Consider the following 21,064-nt stretch of genomic DNA (forward strand, 5'->3'; position numbering starts at 1 on the left):
TTGGTCGGGCCGCAAAAATATTTGTTGTGGGCCGCATGCGGCCCGCGGGCCGCGAATTTGACATCCTTGATCTACAGTATAGTATAATATAGGTATTGTAAGGTTAGGTAATGAGAAAAGTAAATGAAACACTATGCTACTCTGCAATGTATTCTATCTACTATATATTAAGTAGTGTGTGACCGTTGGTGTTGGTTATGGTCCTTACTCACTGCAGACTCTTAGTAGAGTGCTTCTACTACGTTCTGTAAAATTTTCGTTTTGTTTCTATCTTCATTTATACTTTTAATTTTTCTTTAACTTGTTTCTCCTTCACAATGTCGTATTCAATTTGCAGTTTGTTCATTTTGCTGACATTTCATTTTGTAAACTTCAGAGTCATTTTTTGTCTTTTGTATATGATGTCGGAATTCTAATAGCTTATGTAAATCCACCCTCCGTTAGCAAATTTAGATATTCCAAAATGAGCAGCCTCTCTCCTCTCGTAATGCCTTTTGTTTGTCTTTACTTTTATGATTTTTGCTTCTTAGATGATTTTAAATACAAGATTTTCTGGCTAAAAATGTCTGCTTCAAATTTTCCATTAAAATTTAAATTGAACAGAAGTTTGCTTTTGGTTTGATGATCATAAAAATGTCATTCTGTCATCGAACACTAAATCCATTGTCTTATGCCCATATTGCAATACGACTTCTGCTTATTTAGCTTGATGTAGTTTGCTATCATATCATCTGCTATGTCTGAATTTGAATCTTTGTTATCTTTGTATTTCAGATACTTTATCTATTGATTTTAATTTATAATTATATTTACTTGGGAAGTATTTCTCCGAAATCTTATCTGTTACACTATCATTTTCTTGGGGTAGAGCACAGGTACTTCTTTACTATTCTTACTCCAAGCGTAAAAATGCTACGGTTAAGTTACAGCCATGTTCATAGTATTATGATTTTCATCTTTTGAATAGTAAATTGTGAGCCATAAGGGTTCCTTTTAAATATATTATCTCCATAGACGTACACATTTACCTGAAATGCCAATAAAATTTTGAACGGTTTTCAGGTACACTAATAACAGAAGCCGAATTAAATGCGTATCTATTTATAAATGTATTTATTGTTGCTCGAGCTGAATTTCTGAGGAATAATTCATTTGAACTCATTTAGAGATACAGTATAGTGAAATGTCCGATAATCTGCCACTGTCAGAGCTTCTTTGATGCCAGATTATAGGCCTAAAATTGTGTAATGTCACAAAATAATATTTTCCATTATTGAAAACGAATTTCATAGAATAATTTCGATATCCAAAGAATTTTCTGCCAAAACTCCGGTTTAATTACATAAAAAATTCTGGAGCCCTCTTATTTGGGGCTCCGCTGCTTTACGGCTTACATTACGACTTCATGTCAATAACTTAAGAATTACCGGAGGTGGGCTACAGTGGGCTCAGCGCAATGTAAGCACTGTTTAATGAGAAATGAATTCTGTAGATTTCATCGATTTTTCAAATATTGAAATTTATACGAAGGTAAATTTGCAGTAAAAACCACTGAAATGTGCTTGACTGAAAGAGATTTGTATAAATGAAAACAATCGCATACTTAAAAGCTATTATTTATTCTTTGAAAACGACGCATGCTTTAGCTTAGAGTTGGGGTTTTGAACACATTCCAAATATTCAAGTTTGAATGTTTTGCCTAACATGCATCGAAAATAAGGATTAAGTATACCTGCCTATGATTTATTTTTCCAATCCTTTTTATAAAAAGATTTTAGCTTATATTTCGCTAACAAAGAGAAAAAAAACATTGACATTTTCTCAGGAAGCTAAAATATGCTAACAATGTAAAATAAATAAAAAAAAAAATCATTGATCTACCATTGTGTTTTTGTTACATTACGGTTTCCTTTCAACCTCTATTAAAACAATGAAATCATTAATATGAAATAAAAACAAATTCTGATACATTTTTCTCAGCTTATTTTAGCTTTTACATATTAGTAAATTGGTTTTCAACAAAATACTTCCTATAAAATCAATTACTGGGCGAATAGTTTAAATTAATTACTGTTTGCTCTGAAAGTGGCCTTAACATCTCTCATTTGTGAGAAAGTAGTTATAAAAAATAACGTTTTAAAGTTATTCAAATAACTGCATTTATCATTGGCTAATTAAAAATTTATTTCAATAATATTTCAATAATTAGTTTTACGTAAACCATAGATCGGTGTCAAATAAAAGTTTATTAAATACGAACGAAAATATTATTGCCAGAATGGTCAAGGATGAATGATTTTACTTTAAGCGATCATACGACTAAAATAAATTGGAGGGTTTTAGCTAACTAATCCAAAACAAGTTTACAGATAATTACTTTCTACACATAAATGCATTTCCTTCAATTCTTTTATATTACGCTCCAAGCATTATGAAAACTAATGATAGACTCGAGCATTCCTTCAAAGTACTCACATACGGAGATTACTAACAAAATATTTGAGATGATCTCAATTCTGGCATTATTGATATTTGCTTAAAAAATTTTTTTTTCAGATTTCTTTCCAGATGGACAAGGAAAGTTTCATTTTGTAAACGTAACACTACCTGGTGAGAAATATGTGTTTGAAGAAGATATAACGTGCAAAAGAAGAAAAAAAAAGAATTTTTATAAGTTTAAAATTCTCTTTCCTCCCTCGCAAAAGTGAGTTTCGTTTAAAAATGAAGAAACACGATACTTACATTCAGCAGAACAAAATTCATAATGCAGATATATATAAACACTTAAAATTGGTTTAGGGAAAAAAGAGAAATGTTTAAGCACCAGAGTAATGATAAAACATTTTTTAATTCGACAATGCAAATGCATGCTTGAGAACAGAATTATATTCTAAGGCATTTTTATTGAGGTTCATACGGGCACTCTAGTAGTTTTCTAGCAATAAAAAATGTCAAGCTTCGAAATCCTAGACTAAAAATAATAGCTGTGAAGTCTTCTCTTCAAAGTAACTAAATGTATTAACTCTTTATAAAGATCTGTACGCAAAAGATACATTTTTCAAAAATTTCAGATATTACGAAAATAACAGAAAAATACAGTCGCCAGTCTGTCTCAGACAGAGGAGAATGTTTAGGAGCGGTGTATGCGCGTTAATTGCAATCGTCTCTGAATCTTCTGTTTCATTTGTTTAATTTCTGTTATACATCGTTTTAGTTTATTGTGGTAATTGCATGTAGCATGTGGCAACGATTTGATAATTCATCAGATGATGTATTTTATCGTGCATTCTTTTTCTATAATGGTAAAACTGAGATTTTAACGTTTTTTGAGAGGAGGGCTTTAGTGTCGCTATAGTAAATAAACATAGTAAATTTCAAAGAGTGATTGTATTTATTGTATAACGTGTTTATGTGTATATCTATCGATGGATTCAGTTCAATTCAATTAAGAACAGTAGACATGCATCACCATTATGGGTATGGTAAAAGTAACGTATAAAAACTCCTTGCCAAAATTATACTTATTCAGAAGTCAAACAACAAAAATCAGCGTTATATTTTTAAAACTTTCACAGTCTGTGAAAATTTTGAAAATATAACGCTGATTTTTGTTGTTTGACTTCTGAATTAGTATTTTTGTTCGGCGGGTTATTGTGTCTTAAAATTATACTTATTAACAAGCATTTCTTATTATACTTATTAATTTCGCAAGCATTTCTTATTATACTTAATTATACTTATTAATTTCTGTATTTTATTTTCATTAAATATTACAAAAGTATTCAAATTAAATTAATTTATAGAATTTGCACTAACATAAACTGGTCTACAATATTTGAGAAGCGCATAATGTTTAAATATCGATGGTACAACAACTATGCATCACACACAAAATTACTGAGATTTATTCTTTGTTCTCAATTTTTTTAATGCCTGGCTAATCGTGGTACCAGTAAATTTTGGGACAGTATATTACTAACTATACCTGTTAAGCAGCCTTTGAATGCAAATTTTACAAACATACCTTTTATATTTTACAGACATAAATTTCCATTTTATCCCCAAAAAATGTTTGCTAAGGTGGACAAAAATATAAATTAAAACTTCTTCCTTAGAAGCCTTGCATAAGCGTTTAAGTTTCATGCATTTTAAATAAAAGTTGACATTTAACAAACACTATCTTAAATCTTAAAAATACTTTATTTGAATCTTATTTTAACTTGAGATCATTAATTCACTCATTATTTGAATCTAAACACGAGTTTATGACCTTATTTAAGAAACATTTATTTACTTTATTTTATAAAAGCAGGCATCATTTGGGTAATCAGTTGCACATCTAAATAAAGAATAATAAGAAGAAATGTTTTTTTATTAATATATATGTTTATTTCTAAATTTTTCTTTTAATTATTTACTTTTCAACTAATTCTCTAGTACATTTGTTGACTAAATATTACATCCTTAGGGAAAATATGGAGGATCTCTATCATAGCAACGGCCCCTTAAGACTGCAGAGGTAAGTGCTTGTCCTGAGGAGTTCTTGAAATCAATGTAGCCTTCGTACGCATCTGAAAATCTTTGATGAACTCCATAACTCCACTCATTTAAAGGGGTTAATCTCATGCCACTGCTTACAACGGATGGATATATATGCTTTGTGGAAAAATCAGCTGTTAGCTGAACGTTGTAGAACAAAGTCTGGGACTTCAGAGGAAAAGTTACACAAGGATTTCTGCCATGGGCTTCGCATCGTGTCAACATGCAAGTCTGCTCGCAAAAGGAATAACGACTGGCGTAATCAATTGTTCCATTATACACTATCAAATAAAAATTCTCCGTCATGCCATTGGAAGAATAATTAAGGGAGCAACATATGCCATTAAGACACGCTTTAACATGATCACTATCCTCTACTAGTTGGACGAAAGAATAATTTGACATATTCATTTCAAAGCATCGATTATCCTTGTACAGATCCTTTGATTTACCTAAAATTTTCATTGAGCATTCAGTGGGAACATTGGATCCGTCATCAAAAGATTCCTGAGTATCATTCATTGTAATTTTTATAATACTAGCATTTGGTGAAGAAAAATTAAAACTATTGCCTCTTTTCGGTACTTTGGCGATAACTAATTTTGATATACCGTCTGGGTCAAAAGTATAAGCAAGCGGGCCGTATGTCCCCGAGAAGATGCCACTACCCGTTGCAAGATATCCTGGCATCTGTATATTGGATGCAAGAAGTGTAGCATTGTTTCCTAATGACCATGATTCCCACTGTTGGACAGATGATCTCTGAGGCGGAGTATTTCCCCACATGGCAGAGAAGACAATAGCATCTATGTCTTCCCTTTTAGATACTTCTGTCATTTTTTCATATTCGATATCGAAACAAATGAAAGTGGCAAAAGTTCCAAAATCTGTCTTAAACACAGGATCTTGCTGTTTTTGTGGTAGATTCATGCCGAAGTCATAAAATAGAAATTCTTTGTAATATCGTACAAGCAGTGTGCCGTCTTTGTCAAAGACAACGTTTGTATTGAAATGAAAATTCTCATCTTCAGGACAATTATCTTGGCCTGCACAAGGCTGAATGTCTCCCATGTTTGCTACAACTACAATTCCATTCTGCTTAGCTAAGCAGCTCAAACTGTAAAGAATAGGACGGTTTTCATATTCTTTCCTTTCATTACATGGATTGGTCTTCCTCTCTGTAGGATCTGGAATCATTTCCAAATATGACTTTAAGTGTTTTCTGCCACCTGGAGGAAAAATACCGTATTCTGGAAAGACTATAATATCAGCTCCCTGCAATAAATAAAAAGATTTAAACATAGCAAATCAACATAGTTACAAGCAGCGTAAAATGTATACTAAAAATTATTAAATACGCATTGAATTATCTTTATATTTTCAGGTAATTTTTGTTACTTTTTTACATTACAAAGAACAACAAGAAATTATTGATTTCCTTTCTTTTGCCATTTTTAAGCAAAATCTGAACAAAATGATTGAAAAAAAAAAGAGGTGTATAAAAGAAAATTTAAAAATTACATACTTCTAATTAAAAACATTAAAATGAAGGGAAAAAAAACATAAACCGTTTGCCTCTCATCATATTTTCATCGTGTGTGACTGACATTAAAATCATGGAACTACAAAAATATATCTGATTTCAAATCAAGATTGTCATATTGTCAATCTACAGAAATTAACTTTTATTTTGTTACGAGGAACTAAAAGATTCTCTATTGGGATGCTTTTTTAAAAGCTTTTTCTCCGTCACCCGCAAACATATCCATCGTCACATCAAAATTACTAGCGTTTCTTTAATTTTGAAGTTTAGTGAAAGCACTAAACATCAAAATTCAAAACTACTCATTGGTGCATAAAATTTGTGCCAGCTTTATAGAAAATAATTATTATATAATTATGACACTTCTTAGACTGAATAGGATCATGGCAAGCATTCAAACATCTTTTTATGTGTTTTCAGTGTTACTACAGCGGTTATTTACTCATAATGTAAATGTGTTCATATTGTTGCGTTCTACATGTTTGTGGATTTAAAGTGATGATGACAACACTTGATGAAGATTCAAAAGACAATTTATTCGCCAGTATTACACGGGACAGTTTCAAAGACAGGCTTACAATCATCGAAAAACTACGACAAACATGCTGAAACTATCAGCAACACTAACTTCAGGCTATAACATTATAACGGTGAAGACAGCTTCACGGCAAAGACTAAAGTACAGCTCCCAACTCAATTCGGTCGCTCTCAAACTACGTTCTGAACTCAAGACACTACTAATGAACTCAAGATACTTCTTTCTCCGCGTACGGCAGGGTATATATAGAAGAGAAACACGCTAATGTGACAATCAAAATCGTAAAAACAACCTTGTATTTAGCGTAAGTATAATGAAACACTCAATCGATTTCGAGGGCAGCTAAAGGTCCCTCCTCATCAGGAGAAAGAAATACCTAGAAAGAAGAAAATAAAGGAGTCTCAGAAACACGTGGTTCTTATCAGCACTGCACGTGGTTATAACTGGATTTTTAATAAGAGTTGCACTGGCCGCCTACTTTTACTGAGCCAGGCTATCTGATCAAGCATAAAGGACAAGAAAAATTAGCGAAGTTAAAATAGGGAACGAGGGGCAAATGCACCTTCACGCTCAAAATCTGAACTTCAAATAATGGAAAGCAACCACTGAACGGATTTTTATACCCTCTGGTAGTACCAAACGCGAGGAGGTAACGTCATCTATCGGCAAAAATAACTGAATTAAGATAGTAGAATTTTAAAGGCATTAGGAACGACTGGATTGGACTTCAAATCATTAACTAAACCTGCTAAATCTTTGTGAATGTGAAAAGCCTCAAGAAAATCCAATTCAACTATGGAAGAAGCCTTTTGGATAATTTTTGCAGACCCAAAGTCAAAATTATGGTTAAATGTCCAACTACGATATGCTATTGAAGACTTGTTAATTTCGCTTTTTCTGATATAAGATTCATGTTCCTTGATACGAACTTCAACGCTCTTTTTGTTTGGACAATATATCTTAAACCACACTGACACGATATACTATAAATTCCCCAAGAATTCAAGGCAGAAACGCAATCTTTTAGAATCGAAGGGTGAATTTTATTAATAGGGGAGAAATCGACTTGAAAATTGAATTTCTGGAGAATCCGTGCAATTTTATAGCTAACAGAAGGATAAAATAGAAGCACGACAAGGTCATTAATATTATTTCTAACAGTGGAATATCTTCTTTGATGGGAATCTGAAAAATTTTTAACGGCTTTATCAATAATCACAGGAGAAAATCCACGGTCCATCGCAACTGCTCTCAAATAATTAAGTTCATTGGTAAGCAAATTTTATCCTTCTGTTTACTATAAAATTGCACGGATTTTCCAGAAATTCAATTTTCAAGTCGGTTTCTCCCCTATTAATGAAATTCACCCTTCGATTCTATAAGATTGCGTTTCTGTCTTGAATTCTTGGAGAATTTATAGTATATTGTGTCAATGTGGTTTAAGATATACTGGCCAAACAAAAAGAGCGTTGAAGTTTCGTATCAAGGAACATGAATCTTATGTCAGAAAAGGCGAAATTAACAAGTCTTCAATAGAGTATCATAGTTGGACATTTAACCATAATTTTGACTTTGGGTCTGCAAAAATTATCCAAAAGGCTTCTTCCATAGTTGAATTGGATTTTCTTGAGGCTTTTCACATTCACAAAGATTTAGCAGGTTTAGTTAATGATTTGAAGTCCAATCCAGTCGTTCCTAATGCCTTTAAAATTCTACTATCTTAATTCAGTTATTTTTGCCGATAGATGACGTTACCTCCTCGCGTTTGGTACTACCAGAGGGTATAAAAATCCGTTCAGTGGTTGCTTTCCATTATTTGAAGTTCAGATTTTGAGCGTGAAGGTGCATTTGCCCCTCGTTCCCTATTTTAACTTCGCTAATTTTTCTTGTCCTTTATGCTTGATCAGATAGCCTGGCTCAGTAAAAGTAGGCGGCCAGTGCAACTCTTATTAAAAATCCAGTTATAACCACGTGCAGTGCTGATAAGAACCACGTGTTTCTGAGACTCCTTTATTTTCTTCTTTCTAGGTATTTCTTTCTCCTGATGAGGAGGGACCTTTAGCTGCCCTCGAAATCGATTGAGTGTTTCATTATACTTACGCTAAATACAAGGTTGTTTTTACGATTTTGAGGGTATATATAGCTTTTAACCTTTCGAGAACATTCCCAAGGAAAACCGCTAAGAATACGTTCTAGAATGTTCTAGCTCCGTCTATGCTAAATCACCAAATCTGTCAACCCTGTCTAGCTTGCCATTTTTTGGAAACCCTAAACAAGCCTTGCGGGGAAACCCAATATATGGTAATGCATTTAGTTCTGAGTCCGTGTAATGGTGGTCAATACTTGTGTGTAAGAATCCTATAATAGGATAAAGCTTCAGGACCTGCCTGCCAGGTCGTTTATCATATTTAAAGCCCTTCAAGTGCATGTGGCCAATGCATTACCATTTTGCATAAAAACTGCGTATTTCCCAACCATGCTTATTTAAGAGGGGAAGTGCTAGACAGCTTTATTAATAGTATGCGAAACTGCAGTTAAATAAATATATATATATATACATATATATAAGGTAACCCTATATGATACTGAGCACTTCTGCAAATATAAAGGAGGCATTCATGATTCAAACAATGCCAGTTTTCTCTCATGAGGGAGGAAACAGTGAATCAACATTTCATTTTTGGTTTTACTGCATTCTTAACTACTATTTTGTCCTCTTGGTCTAGATTTCAGTAAACTTATGAGCAAATCATACCTGGTATAACAGTTCCTTTGAATGAGTGTAGACTGATATATAGAGATTTTATGCTTTTTAATGTAAGCTGGATAAACTATTTTAATTTAAAATTTTAATTAAAAACTTATTTTAATTTAAAAACTGTTTTTGTAACTTGGTAGAACATTGTACATAAGAAATTCAAAACGCTTTCACAACAAAGGTAGAAGTCAAATATTATTAAGCAACAACTTTTCAAACTTTTAATAATAGTCTTGCTTATTCTAAAAGTATTTTAAAGGAGGAGTAAAATGTCATTCTTGACTACAAAATTCAAGAATTTTGAAGTTGTTAGTTTTATATACAGCAAATGTATGATCCCCTTAACTGAAGCAAATCTCTTTTATTTTTAACATTGCTTCTCTTACTGTAATATGTTTATATAATTTTAATTTTTTGCTTTTCACTTCTTTTACATATAATATATTTTACGTAAATCCGTGAAAGTTTGTTGTAAATGTAAACACAATATAATTTTTAAAGAATGTTAAGAAGGAGGAATATAAATACCAAACCTTTTCCAATATAATAAAATTGCGAAACATTCTTTCTACTGGAATTGTCGCAACTGTGAGAAATAATATAGAAAGTACACATACATTATTTTTACCTTTCGTTTGGCTACTTCCGCTGCTTTCTTATAAAATGCTAAATTCTTGAAAATTATATCTTCTGGGGTATCTGTAGTCGCGTTGGATTGCCGAGCGTGTTCAAATACGGCTGCAGTAAAGTATTCTGCTTCGCTGGATAAACCCACAGCAAGAAAGACCATGAAGATTGGAAAACAGACTCCCCAGTGATTCATGACTCTGAAATGAAATAACATACGTAATACTTTCTCACACATCCAAATTCTACGAGAATACACTTTAATATTTTGTTATTTAAGTCATTTATAACATCAATTTTTTACTGCTTACTCATAGTAAATAATAAAAAGTATAATAATAAAATCCCAAGTTTAAGCAGCAGAGTCGAACTTAAGAACATCATTATCGGAATTTATAAATATAGAAAGAATGATAAGTACAAAATAAAACTGGTAAGAGAAAAATATGATTTTTCCTGTAATTTATAACATTCGATTTCGCCATAATTTCTTTTTAACATAATAGTATCCAAATCTAAGTATATGCAAAGCTTACCTCGCACCATTTGGAAATAAGAAAGAGAAACTTTGTCTTAAAATTTCTGTGTAATTTAAATGTTAATTCATACCTTGGGTTTACAAGAGAGGGCTGCTGGGTATTTTTTCTTATCCCCATCCCCGGGAATTGATTAAATTTGAGTTTTTATCGATGCAAAATACTGTACTTTATAACCTACTTCTAGAAATCCTCAAATAAAGTTGTTATAATTGCCTGTCTTCAGTGTTTGCATTCACTCGAAACTCTTCAGTGAACATTGTTGGTTCACATGATTATCACAGTCTACAAACGCTTAATGATATCCAAGTACCTACGTTGCTCATGTAAAGTGTTCGAATCCCGCGAACGGGCTGGCTGCATGGGTGTTTTCGTGGTTTTCCCCATGTGTAACGTACATACGAGCCAGTTTCCCTTAGAAAGTCCTCCACGAAAGGCATCCCTCCCCTTAGGCAGATAGCCCTAGTGTGCTTTGCCATAATTAAATACACCAACACCAACCAATGCTCATGTAAAGTCGTACATTTTTCTCAAGACCTCGATTCTCTAGAAACATTTTTAAATAACTCGAAAATTTTAAGAAATCCACTCTTCCTACAAGTTATAATTTCTTCAATTTGAAGATCACGTGTCAAATCACACTAAATAGATTCTCCAAGAACTGAAATCAGAGACATGCTCTTTAAGAGTCGAACAATGACTTCTACTGATAAATGAGAAATTAGTTTTAAAGTTTGAACTTGTGGTGAATTGAGTCGAACAGTTTTGTAACTGATAAAAGGATAAAATGCTATGAGGACGAGATTATTATAGTTATTTAGAAACACAAAACGTCTATTGTGATGATAAGAGGAAAACTTTATAAATATCTTTATAAATGGCCTGCAAAAAATCCTCTTCTGACAGCTCATGTTTTCCTGAGAAATAAGAGTTATTTCAAAAAGAAACACTTTTCTTTGTTTCGTACGGGTGACTTGATTTTGCATAGATAGACAAGAAACAGAAAAAGGTTTGTTGTGAAACGTAGTGCTGAACCCAGTCCACTGTGCAATTAGAATATTGAGAAAAGTTCAGTTTTAAAACTGAATTGAGCAGTTTCATCAATCGAATTTGTAACTGATAAAATCTTTGCTAACTAATCTTTATTATAGTCCAAAAAGCGCTAAAGTATCATCAACATAGGGAACTCTGAGAGATGAAAAACGTTTTCAAGCAGTTCATTTCGTTATTACATGAGGAAGGCAGTTTTAAAAATACATAGAACTATATAACAATCACTATAACGTTTAAACATTAAAAATTGAAAAATACGTTAAGAGGGTTCTAGTTAAATTGAGAGTCCTTTGCAACTAGAGTCCTTGGACAAGTGTATAGAGACTATTCGCTGGTCTTCTGACAACTACAAGAATAAGGTCCAAAGAAGGATTAAATTACCCTTTTTATTTTAACTTCAGAATACCTACACTCTGCCCCTCTCGGACTTATAGAAAAGTCTCCACTTGGGCTTTAACTTGAGATAGAAAATAAGAAACTAAACTAGTTTTAACTAATCAAAACTTAGCCGTAGCTGTACAGAAATACTGAAAACTCATTCTGGCAGGAAATTGTAGGAAAGGGTTTAAAATTTAAAAAATAACTATTAGGAAATTAAAATATCTCCTACATATTGATAAGTTAAAGACAACTTTAAAATTACTTTTGGTTTTATCCTTGCTTAGTAATAAAAAAGGCTTACAATATTGTAAGATTTCGAGAGAGGAAATGGGCTGATGAATTGAAGCTGTTTTCGTTCGAAGCTCTTTACCAGCAGCATTTCACATATTAAAAAAAAGGGCAATCTATGCAAAACTAAATAAAATGAGGTATGCCTGCATTTATTGATAAGCGGAGCACGCACAGATAATTAACATACGGGACTAGAAGCGGGATTAATGTTATTCAGATGTCTTTTATTTGTATAAATGCAGGTATATTTAAATGACATTAATATGAAGCATAATAACGTGTCAGTTATTATAAAATTTCGGTAAAAGTTTGTCTACAACAAACAGGTTAGCAATATCGGAAGATTTATTAAATAGAAATAACTATTTATATGTTGCCTATTTTTCAAAATGGGAATACCTTTGATTTACAAAAGACTCTTCTTAGTATTAAGTTCTAAATATAGTTGCATTATTCATTTCTATAGCTACTTTCCATAGCAAATTATTTTTGGAGCATTATTGCGGAACTCTTTTGCAGATATATTTAATCAAATGATTTGTTTTACATTTTCACATTGTATTACACAACTAAGTACCTCTTGAAATGCGAGCTGAAGATTTCTGATTGTAGAAATGAAACAATTAAATTAGGCTTTCACACTAGAAGATTTTATCACGTGAAATATTTTAATAAAAATACTGCAAACTTAAATATTCGCATATGAAATTCGAATAGAAAGTTTTTTGTAAGAGAGTTTTCCATCAACTGGAAATTTAACAGAATACAAGCCAGGATCCAAACGGGTGTTTTATATGATTTTTATTAAATGCAAGCTGGAAAATTAGCCTAATTCTGTATTTTACATGATTTATTTCTTTAAAATTCGGTCGAAATGAGGACGCTTTAAAAATTGTTACCGAAATTTAATTTTTAAAAGGTATTTCATCCCAATATCTTTTAAATGTATTCAATTTCAATTTGTATTTTTAAAATAGATTCTAGTCTCTTCAGTATGTTTATGTGATTAATTCAAAGCACGTAAAAGGCTATCTACCTAAAAGTAGGCCCACTTTCATGGAGGAGATTTTAAGCGAAACTTGCTTGTATCCATGTCACACATGAGGAAAATCACAAAATGATAATTTACAGCTTGGCCACTTGCGATTCCAGTTTTTATCAATTGTTTTGAAGCCTAATTTGGCGTTTCAGGCACATTTTTTGTCTCTAAAATCTCCCAACTAAGAATTCACTAACTTACGTATGTGAATTCCTCCCCCCTTCCTTAGTCAGAAAAATTAACTGGAATTCCTTTTTCTGATTATCTAAACCTGTAATTTGCTACCTTATACATAGTATTTATACACAAACAACGTAACCACAAGTTCTTAGTAGCCGTCATTTTCGCAACCGTTGGTCGCAGACATGTATTTCGAATTGCAAAATTGTTTTAAATGATGTAAAATTCATGGTTTCATATTTCCAAATTAAAATAAAAAAGTATTTTTACGAAATCTAATATAATATATGTTCTCCATATCCCTGAACTTATATTTAGGAAAATTTTGTACTCGTTATAAAAAGTAAAACACCCATCCGATAAAAATTGATCTATATATTTAGCATTAAATTTGCCGATCATATTTAAGGGCTGTACACAAACTGACAGGCGATATATTTGCATGTGTACATAGCTAAAATAGCTAAAAATACTATATCAGTTTAGAAAACGTTTTCGTGTATAAAGAGATTAAGTGACGAGTATTTCTATACATATTATTAGAAAATGTATTGGTAAATATAATTTTTTCAAAATGGAAATCTTATTCGTAGAATCTTATGGAATTAATGTTCTAGAAAACACTGAAAGTTTTCAGTATTGGCACTTAGCCAACTCATAGCCAGTCATAGTATTATTTGCATTAATCGAAAATCAAAAATGTGTGTAATTTGAATTTTCAGTATGATTACGAGATTATGGTTCTAATAAAACTATATGAGAATATTAATAATGTAATTTTCACAGGGAAAATTTATAAATTTGTGCGAAAATTCTTTTGGCATACCAAATGCAATAAAATTAAAAATTAAATGCATCGGTAGACCACATAACGGCATTGAATAGCATTAAAGTGGAAAAATCAACAATTCCTCAATAGATATTAAATACGACTTCAAAAATCCCAGATTTTAGTTGAAATATCTGGTTTAATTTTTGTCGTTACAGCAATAAAACGTTTTGTGTTTTATATTTATATAACGAGTGCAAAATTTTCCTAAATATGAATATAGGGACCGAGGAAACTATAAAAGGTTAGATTTCGTAATTTTTGAAATATTAATGTCTTCAATTTTTAAATATGCGAAAATCAGGAATATCTGTGTCATTTAAAACATTTTTGTAATTGTAAATATATGTCTAAGACCAACGGTCGTAAAAATGAAGGCTTGGTGAGGATTTTACGCGGTAATCTTAAAATAAAAATTCAAACCTAAGTAAGAATTTAGTTTGACTAGCACAAGAACAGGTTTGCTTAACTTACAAAACTACTTGATTTGAAATGAAAGGGCAAAACGTGTTAAAGAATAAAATTTAATTGATAAATACTTAAATCATATTTTTATACAATTTTTGTGAAATACTATTTATTTGCGAAACATTGTTTATTTTATATATATTCGTATATTGTTCTAAGTTTGTAATAGGAGGACTTCAGATTTTAAACACTTCTGCGAGATAACTACAAACTTTTGTACTCTACGTCCTTTTACTCAGCTGCTAATTACCATAGCTGTTAGGATCATAATCGGCTGTAAGAATTTAAATAACCATTCGATAATTGAATAAATCTATGTGCTCCTTTTTATTGGCAATTAATTCGCAGCCATTTGTAACAAACTTTTTTAAAAACTGGCATGGAAATTAGAAAACTATCGTGGAATTTTCTAATCATAAAGGTATGTGCAGTGAATGTTCTATTATATCTAGGCATTTATTAGTAGTACAGTGAATAAGAGCGTTGGATACTAATCCTGGTTTTCATTTTCGGCGAAGAGCCAAAAAAAAAAAAAAATGGAATTTTCATAAATTTCCTCATGTGTAACGTGAATGCAAGCCAGTTTCCCTAAAAAAGTTTCCACAACGATCCTTCTTCGTAAAGGAAAGGAAGGAAAAAACTGATCAGATCCTCCATTCTAGTTTTACCGTAATCAGTTAATCAATGATGAAATTATTTTTTCCCTTTGTAATTAGTTTTTTTCTTTACTTTTTCTTTATGGTCAAACTCATTACGGCAGTAAACTTTCGGGAAGGAAGGTAGTTTTATGAAGAAATTTTTAAACTAAATTTATTTATGTTACCTATGCGGACAGACAAGAAAACCTCATGCAACCAGCCTATTTCACTGCGGCCGGGTCTATTCCCGCCAAAGCTATTTTGTTGGCAGTAGGATATATTATCTGGGATGAGTTAAATTATTTAATTTTAATAATCTTATTAGCGAGTTAAGATGATTCATTGAATAATAACTTTTATTTATTTTCTCATACTTTTCATTTCGCGTGTTGGTTATATCACTTTCTCTCCTCCCCCTTTTATGCTAATTTGAATGTAAGAATTCTACAGGAACTGTTTATTTCAATATCAGCAAGCACAGTTTTAGAAGCTGCTATACAGCAGGTGAATTTATATAATTATCATTGCCTAGACTCTACGGTGGATACAGTACTTGCAAAGAATACATTGATAACGCAATGAATATAATGTCTAAGTTTACGGAAATAATATGCAATACTCATTTCCGATAAAAGTATTATAAACACTATTAAAGGAATCAAATTATGATTACAAGAGTATAATTTAATTTTACTTCACTAATACATATTTATTTTTCGATGCAAATTACATGAAAATTGTCTTATGTTTTCAACCGATCTCATAAAACTTTTAATATCCTCTTGTGTTGATATTTGATTCATGATTGCAGACACAGTTAATAGTTATTAACTGAAAGAAAAAGACTCCGCTTAAAAAAGCTTAAAATTCAAATTGGTTTGATTTACAAACGCTTTACGAAATAAACGTATATCCCTTACTTATTGAAAGTACCATCATTGAAAGAGCTTATTTATTAAAAGATTTACACATATTTAAATAAATTTCAAAATCAATTGTGTAAAATGAATAACACATATTAAGATGACAAAGACGATAAGATTTTGGTGAAACTAGACAATATATAACCAATTGTCGGAAATTAAGTTAGTCTTCCCGTATTTTCTTCTTGTGCTATGGTCAGCACATTAGTTTCGCCATTTCCAGTTCCCTAGTTCCGGTAATTATATATATCATTTAAAATACTTCTATTGTCATTACTTATCTCACGTCTATCACAGCAATCTCCTATTATTTATTCATAACAGGTGTGAAATTTTTTCCCTCGATTTGGCAAAAGGCCTTGGAATTCTGCTAAAGAAAGGACGATTAGGTTGATGAACCTCTGATCAGGTATCCAAAGACACATGCGCGAAGCACATCTAACTTTGACGGGTAAGTGTTAGGGAGAGGTTTACGCCTTCGTAATATCCTCCTACAATCTGTAGAAATAAAGATTTAATAAGGTTAAAATTATTTACTGATTGCTAAACTGTTGCAAAAATTAAAGAAGTAAAGATCTTGCATAGACTGTGAAACTGCTTCAAAAATGAGTGTCAGATGTAGACATCTACTACAGTTTACGTTTCCTAAACGTAACTGTAGTAGATGTCTACCTAATTTGTAATCATTGACATATGATTACAAATTAGGTCTAATACGATATAACGCAGGCATTAATGGCAACGGATATTTTACGTATTAATTGTTATTATTACTTTTATCCCTTTTATTATTAATATTAGTAGTGATAATAGTAATACGCCACGGGGATAGCCCCTAACAACGACTGTGAATCAAAGCCTTTTAGCTATCTGCATGGAATATATATGTGATATTTCGGCAGTGATGATGAAGCTTGGCATCAAAGTTCAGGCATGGTTTTTGCAGAATGGTAAGGAGGATATCCAATGACGATACATAGAAGAATTTCACTTTTAACTGTACATATTTATTTAATTCAAATAGCAGATCAATTTCCTTTTCTGACGAAGTTCTCCAAATTATATATTCAATAGTGAGTTACGATTAAATTTTGACTTTCTACGTCATAACATTCTAACAAAGAAAGAAAGATGAGAAGCGTAGCAGCATAGGTCCTAGCAGCACAAGGAAAGAGAAGCTACTGACGCAAAATGGCGCGCACTCAGTATTTATAGTAGCGATTATGTAATAGGTGCGAATGTTCTGGAAGGTACTGATCTAGGGGGAAGATCCTGAATTGCAGAAAATTAATTAAAGGTTGCTGGTTCGCGTAGAGCAAAGCCATCGTATTTTTTTTTTTTTTTTTTATTTTACATTAGGTAATTTTTGAAAAGCAGGCAAGATGAAAAATAAATAACGCCTTCGCCGGGAATCGAACCGCGGACCTCTGGAATACTGCGGTGTAGTGGCGTAGTGGTTCTGCCCAGCGTGCAGAACCACTACACCACGAAGGTACGCTAGGAAAGCGGGAGAGATACCTTATAATACTAACTGTCAAACCCAAAAAAATTAGATCGACATTTCAGACTAGATTTATATATCTAAATTAAAAAAAGATTTTGTGCGACCCTTAAAACGGTGCATAGCAGTTGAAAATGTTACAAAATTATACGAATGTACTTTATGCATAGTTTTACAAATATGCCTTATACACGATTGTACGATGTATACATATGCACATAATTATACAAATTTCACTATTATATAGCTATGCAAAAATTTTTAAAAGACCCTAGTTGTTAACAAATATGCAATATTGTATTATTACCAAATAATTTGTTTTATGACATGATTATGCACTTCTTACGCTTGAATATGTTATACAGCGATGCACTACTTCAGTTAGCAATAGATTAATGTACTATAATGCACTAGATTTTGCGAAACGAAATCACCCTAATTAATTTGTATATTAAAAGAATGCATTAATGTTATTAAAAATAATTATTAAAACAATATATTATTAAAGCACATGGAACTCTGTATAAGAATATAGCACAGAGTTTCAAACGATTTGGTTCTCAGAAGTGATCGTCATAAGGAGATGATATGCAGCACAGATGTTTATTTACACTTTCAGAAATATTTCTTATTCTCAGAAATATTCATTCCTTCTTATTCTCATTCATTCATGTTCACCATGAAAAGGTTCATTGCATATTGTAAGAAATAATTGTTTTAACCGGCATGTAAAAATTTTAGCTACATTTCGTTTATATTCTTCATCTTACAAGGAAATACTAACGAATCTGTTGCCTATTGAGAAGAACGTTATTACAGTTAGCAAAACCGTCTGCCATATCAATGTACTCCGGTTCGAATCCTGGAGAAGGCATGGATATTTGAAACGGCATAGTATCTCTTGACACCTGGGTTTCAAATTCTGTCAAAACGGAAGTCTCTAGAGAGCTTGCGGAACTAGCAAAGAGTAAATTTCAGATTCTACCACTTTGGGTGTTATCAAACTTCCGATAGATGTAGGCAAAGTTTTATCGTATTTAGAAACCAAGAATACCTCCAGAGATGGACCATTTCCATCTACTCTTAAGATTACTCAGATCGCTATGATAATTAAGAATAACAGAAGAGGTACTTGTAACTAAAATAACTCTTGCAATAAAAGTTATTACTTAATTTCTGATAACCAAATTAATTTTTGTTACCAAATTTTGAAATTTACTTTCATTAGGTTGGTTTCTTAAACTAGCTAGCATTATTTCTAGGACGCATTTAATTTAGAATTCTCTGCGTCTGTGCATAGAAAAGAAATGTTTTAGAAAAAGAGAAATGGTATACAAAATTTCGAGTAGAAATACTTTGCATGTAAATAAATATATATGTCTTATAATTATTTTTATAAATATCTTATAAATATATATATATCTTATAAACATCTTTATTAATTCTTTTTTTTATAGAACCCCTAAAAATACCTCTTTTTATTCCAGATATTGAATAATCATTCGATTGTTATGAAATTCTATATAAAATTCCTGCATGTAATTAATCTTCATGTGTAAATACGAGTTTAGAAAAGAAATTTAATCTACTTGACTAATTAATGAATAATTAATCTGTTTAATACATGCTGTTTTTTCTCTCTTTATTACGCTTGGAATGAGAATGAAGTAAACTATAACCAACAGGCACTCATTTCTAATAAAATAATTGAAAAATATATCGGAGTTTCCTTTGATCGTTCAAACATAGCTTAATTTTTATGAAAGCCGCTATAATAAATTATATTTTGTGTTTAAAAAATTGAGCAGAAAATAAAAATTATTTTCATTTATTATTTATTACATACAATTATTTTTAATTTTGGAGAAAAAGTGTAAATTGGTATAGATCAACAGTAAATTTTTCAAAAAATTTAACTTAATATTCATAACTATAATAAATAATATATTGCAATTTCAAGCCATCTTTTGCCTTTTCAATATTTAATTTGTTGTACTTGTTTTCTAGTATTTTTACTGGTTTAAAAAGTTTTCAATTAATTAAATAATAAATATCATGATCAAGGAATTTACATGCTAGATCTTTCATACAAAATTTCAGGCTGTGCAGTACAATTGACAATACGACTGCATTGTTGCTGCCCTCAAAATTACTTTTGATTTTGTGCTATTAAAAATTCATTTACTTTAAAGTAACTGCTGAATATAAACTATGATAAAACGCAGTTATATCATACTAATCAAAAGACGTTTGTCATTTGATTCCATAACGTGTTAAAAATGTTTATTTATTTATTTTTAAAACAAAAATTTATTGTAATGAAGCATACGCAAGCATGCAAGCTAGTGTTCCATCTAATTTTTTAAATAAAATAATAAATGTCGGGATCAACACTTGGCTAATATAATATATATAATCGGCACTATACAAGATGTAATTTGTTTAATATTTTAGCTCCGTAATATCACATTTACAAAGAAAAAACTCAATAATGGTAATGATAAGGAACGATAACGCCAATAAACGTAGAACATATACTTGAGTAATACTCACCAAGTCTTTAGAAACAACAGGTACAAATACAGGGACCTGACTGAAGATATACGCTACGGATGCCCGCACTCAGCATGCGTTCCCAATGCTTTCTCGAGGCGCCGCGATCATAGCTTATTTCAAGTAAAAAATAAAAAGAATTTTTTTTACTAAACTTTCCTGTTTGAGCGGAAGCAATTTGCTATTGATGATGGGAAGATGGTTATCTCTGGCATTCGTCCATGAGTTTGGCAATATTTGCATATGTAAATACACTTCTCTCTACTCGTGCGTTTCACTTTCTTCGAAATTTTATTGCATATCTTAAAAGATAGAATACTTTAAATCAAGAATTTGCTTTTCAAAAGAAGCCTTGAGATTTCACTTTTCCATCCATTGAACCTCATTTAAAAGCGGAATATAAATCCGAAAGGAAATTTTAATTCTATTAATGGCAACACCAAATACTCATAATCACTGCATTACAGATCGTGGAATATTTATAGTTCTTCATATGTTTAACATAAAACAAACCTAAGAATAAACATAAAAATAAAATAAAACATAAAAATAAAACACTCGCCACGGTTTAGCTTTTATATTTCTCTGATTTGACGCACTGTTCCAATAATATGTACTCCATTTGATAACCTTTGAAGATATAATCAACTAACATGATGAAAATAAA

The 21,064-nt window shown here is 31.4% G+C and overlaps 2 protein-coding genes across 2 annotated transcripts in view; both read right to left on the minus strand.

Moving 5' to 3' along the window:
- LOC118201420 (uncharacterized) overlaps window positions 1-21,064 on the minus strand; it is a 298,201-nt gene that overhangs the window by 226,141 nt on the left and 50,996 nt on the right. The window lies entirely within an intron of this gene.
- LOC118201428 (biotinidase-like) lies at window positions 4,182-20,526 on the minus strand. The gene is made up of 3 exons (XM_035373541.2): window positions 20,398-20,526; window positions 10,007-10,205; window positions 4,182-5,814 (listed from the first exon to the last, which is right to left on the minus strand). Exons 2-3 carry the CDS (start codon window positions 10,199-10,201, stop codon window positions 4,465-4,467), a joined length of 1,545 nt encoding a protein of 514 aa, XP_035229432.1. The 5' UTR covers window positions 10,202-10,205; window positions 20,398-20,526; the 3' UTR covers window positions 4,182-4,464.

This window comes from Stegodyphus dumicola, chromosome 2 (genome assembly GCF_044657685.1).
Source record: "Stegodyphus dumicola isolate Sdum_Otavi_A_Nest chromosome 2, ASM4465768v1".
NCBI lineage: Eukaryota > Metazoa > Arthropoda > Arachnida > Araneae > Eresidae > Stegodyphus > Stegodyphus dumicola.

Coding starts and splice junctions, on each gene's coding strand:
- LOC118201428 (XM_035373541.2), bottom strand. CDS start 10,201: ATGAATCACTGGGGAGTCTGTTTTCCAATCTTCATGGTCTTTCTTGCT. Junction 5,815..10,006: donor CGGAAGTAGCCAAACGAAAG/GTAAAAATAATG, acceptor TATTTATTGCAG/GGAGCTGATATTATAGTCTT.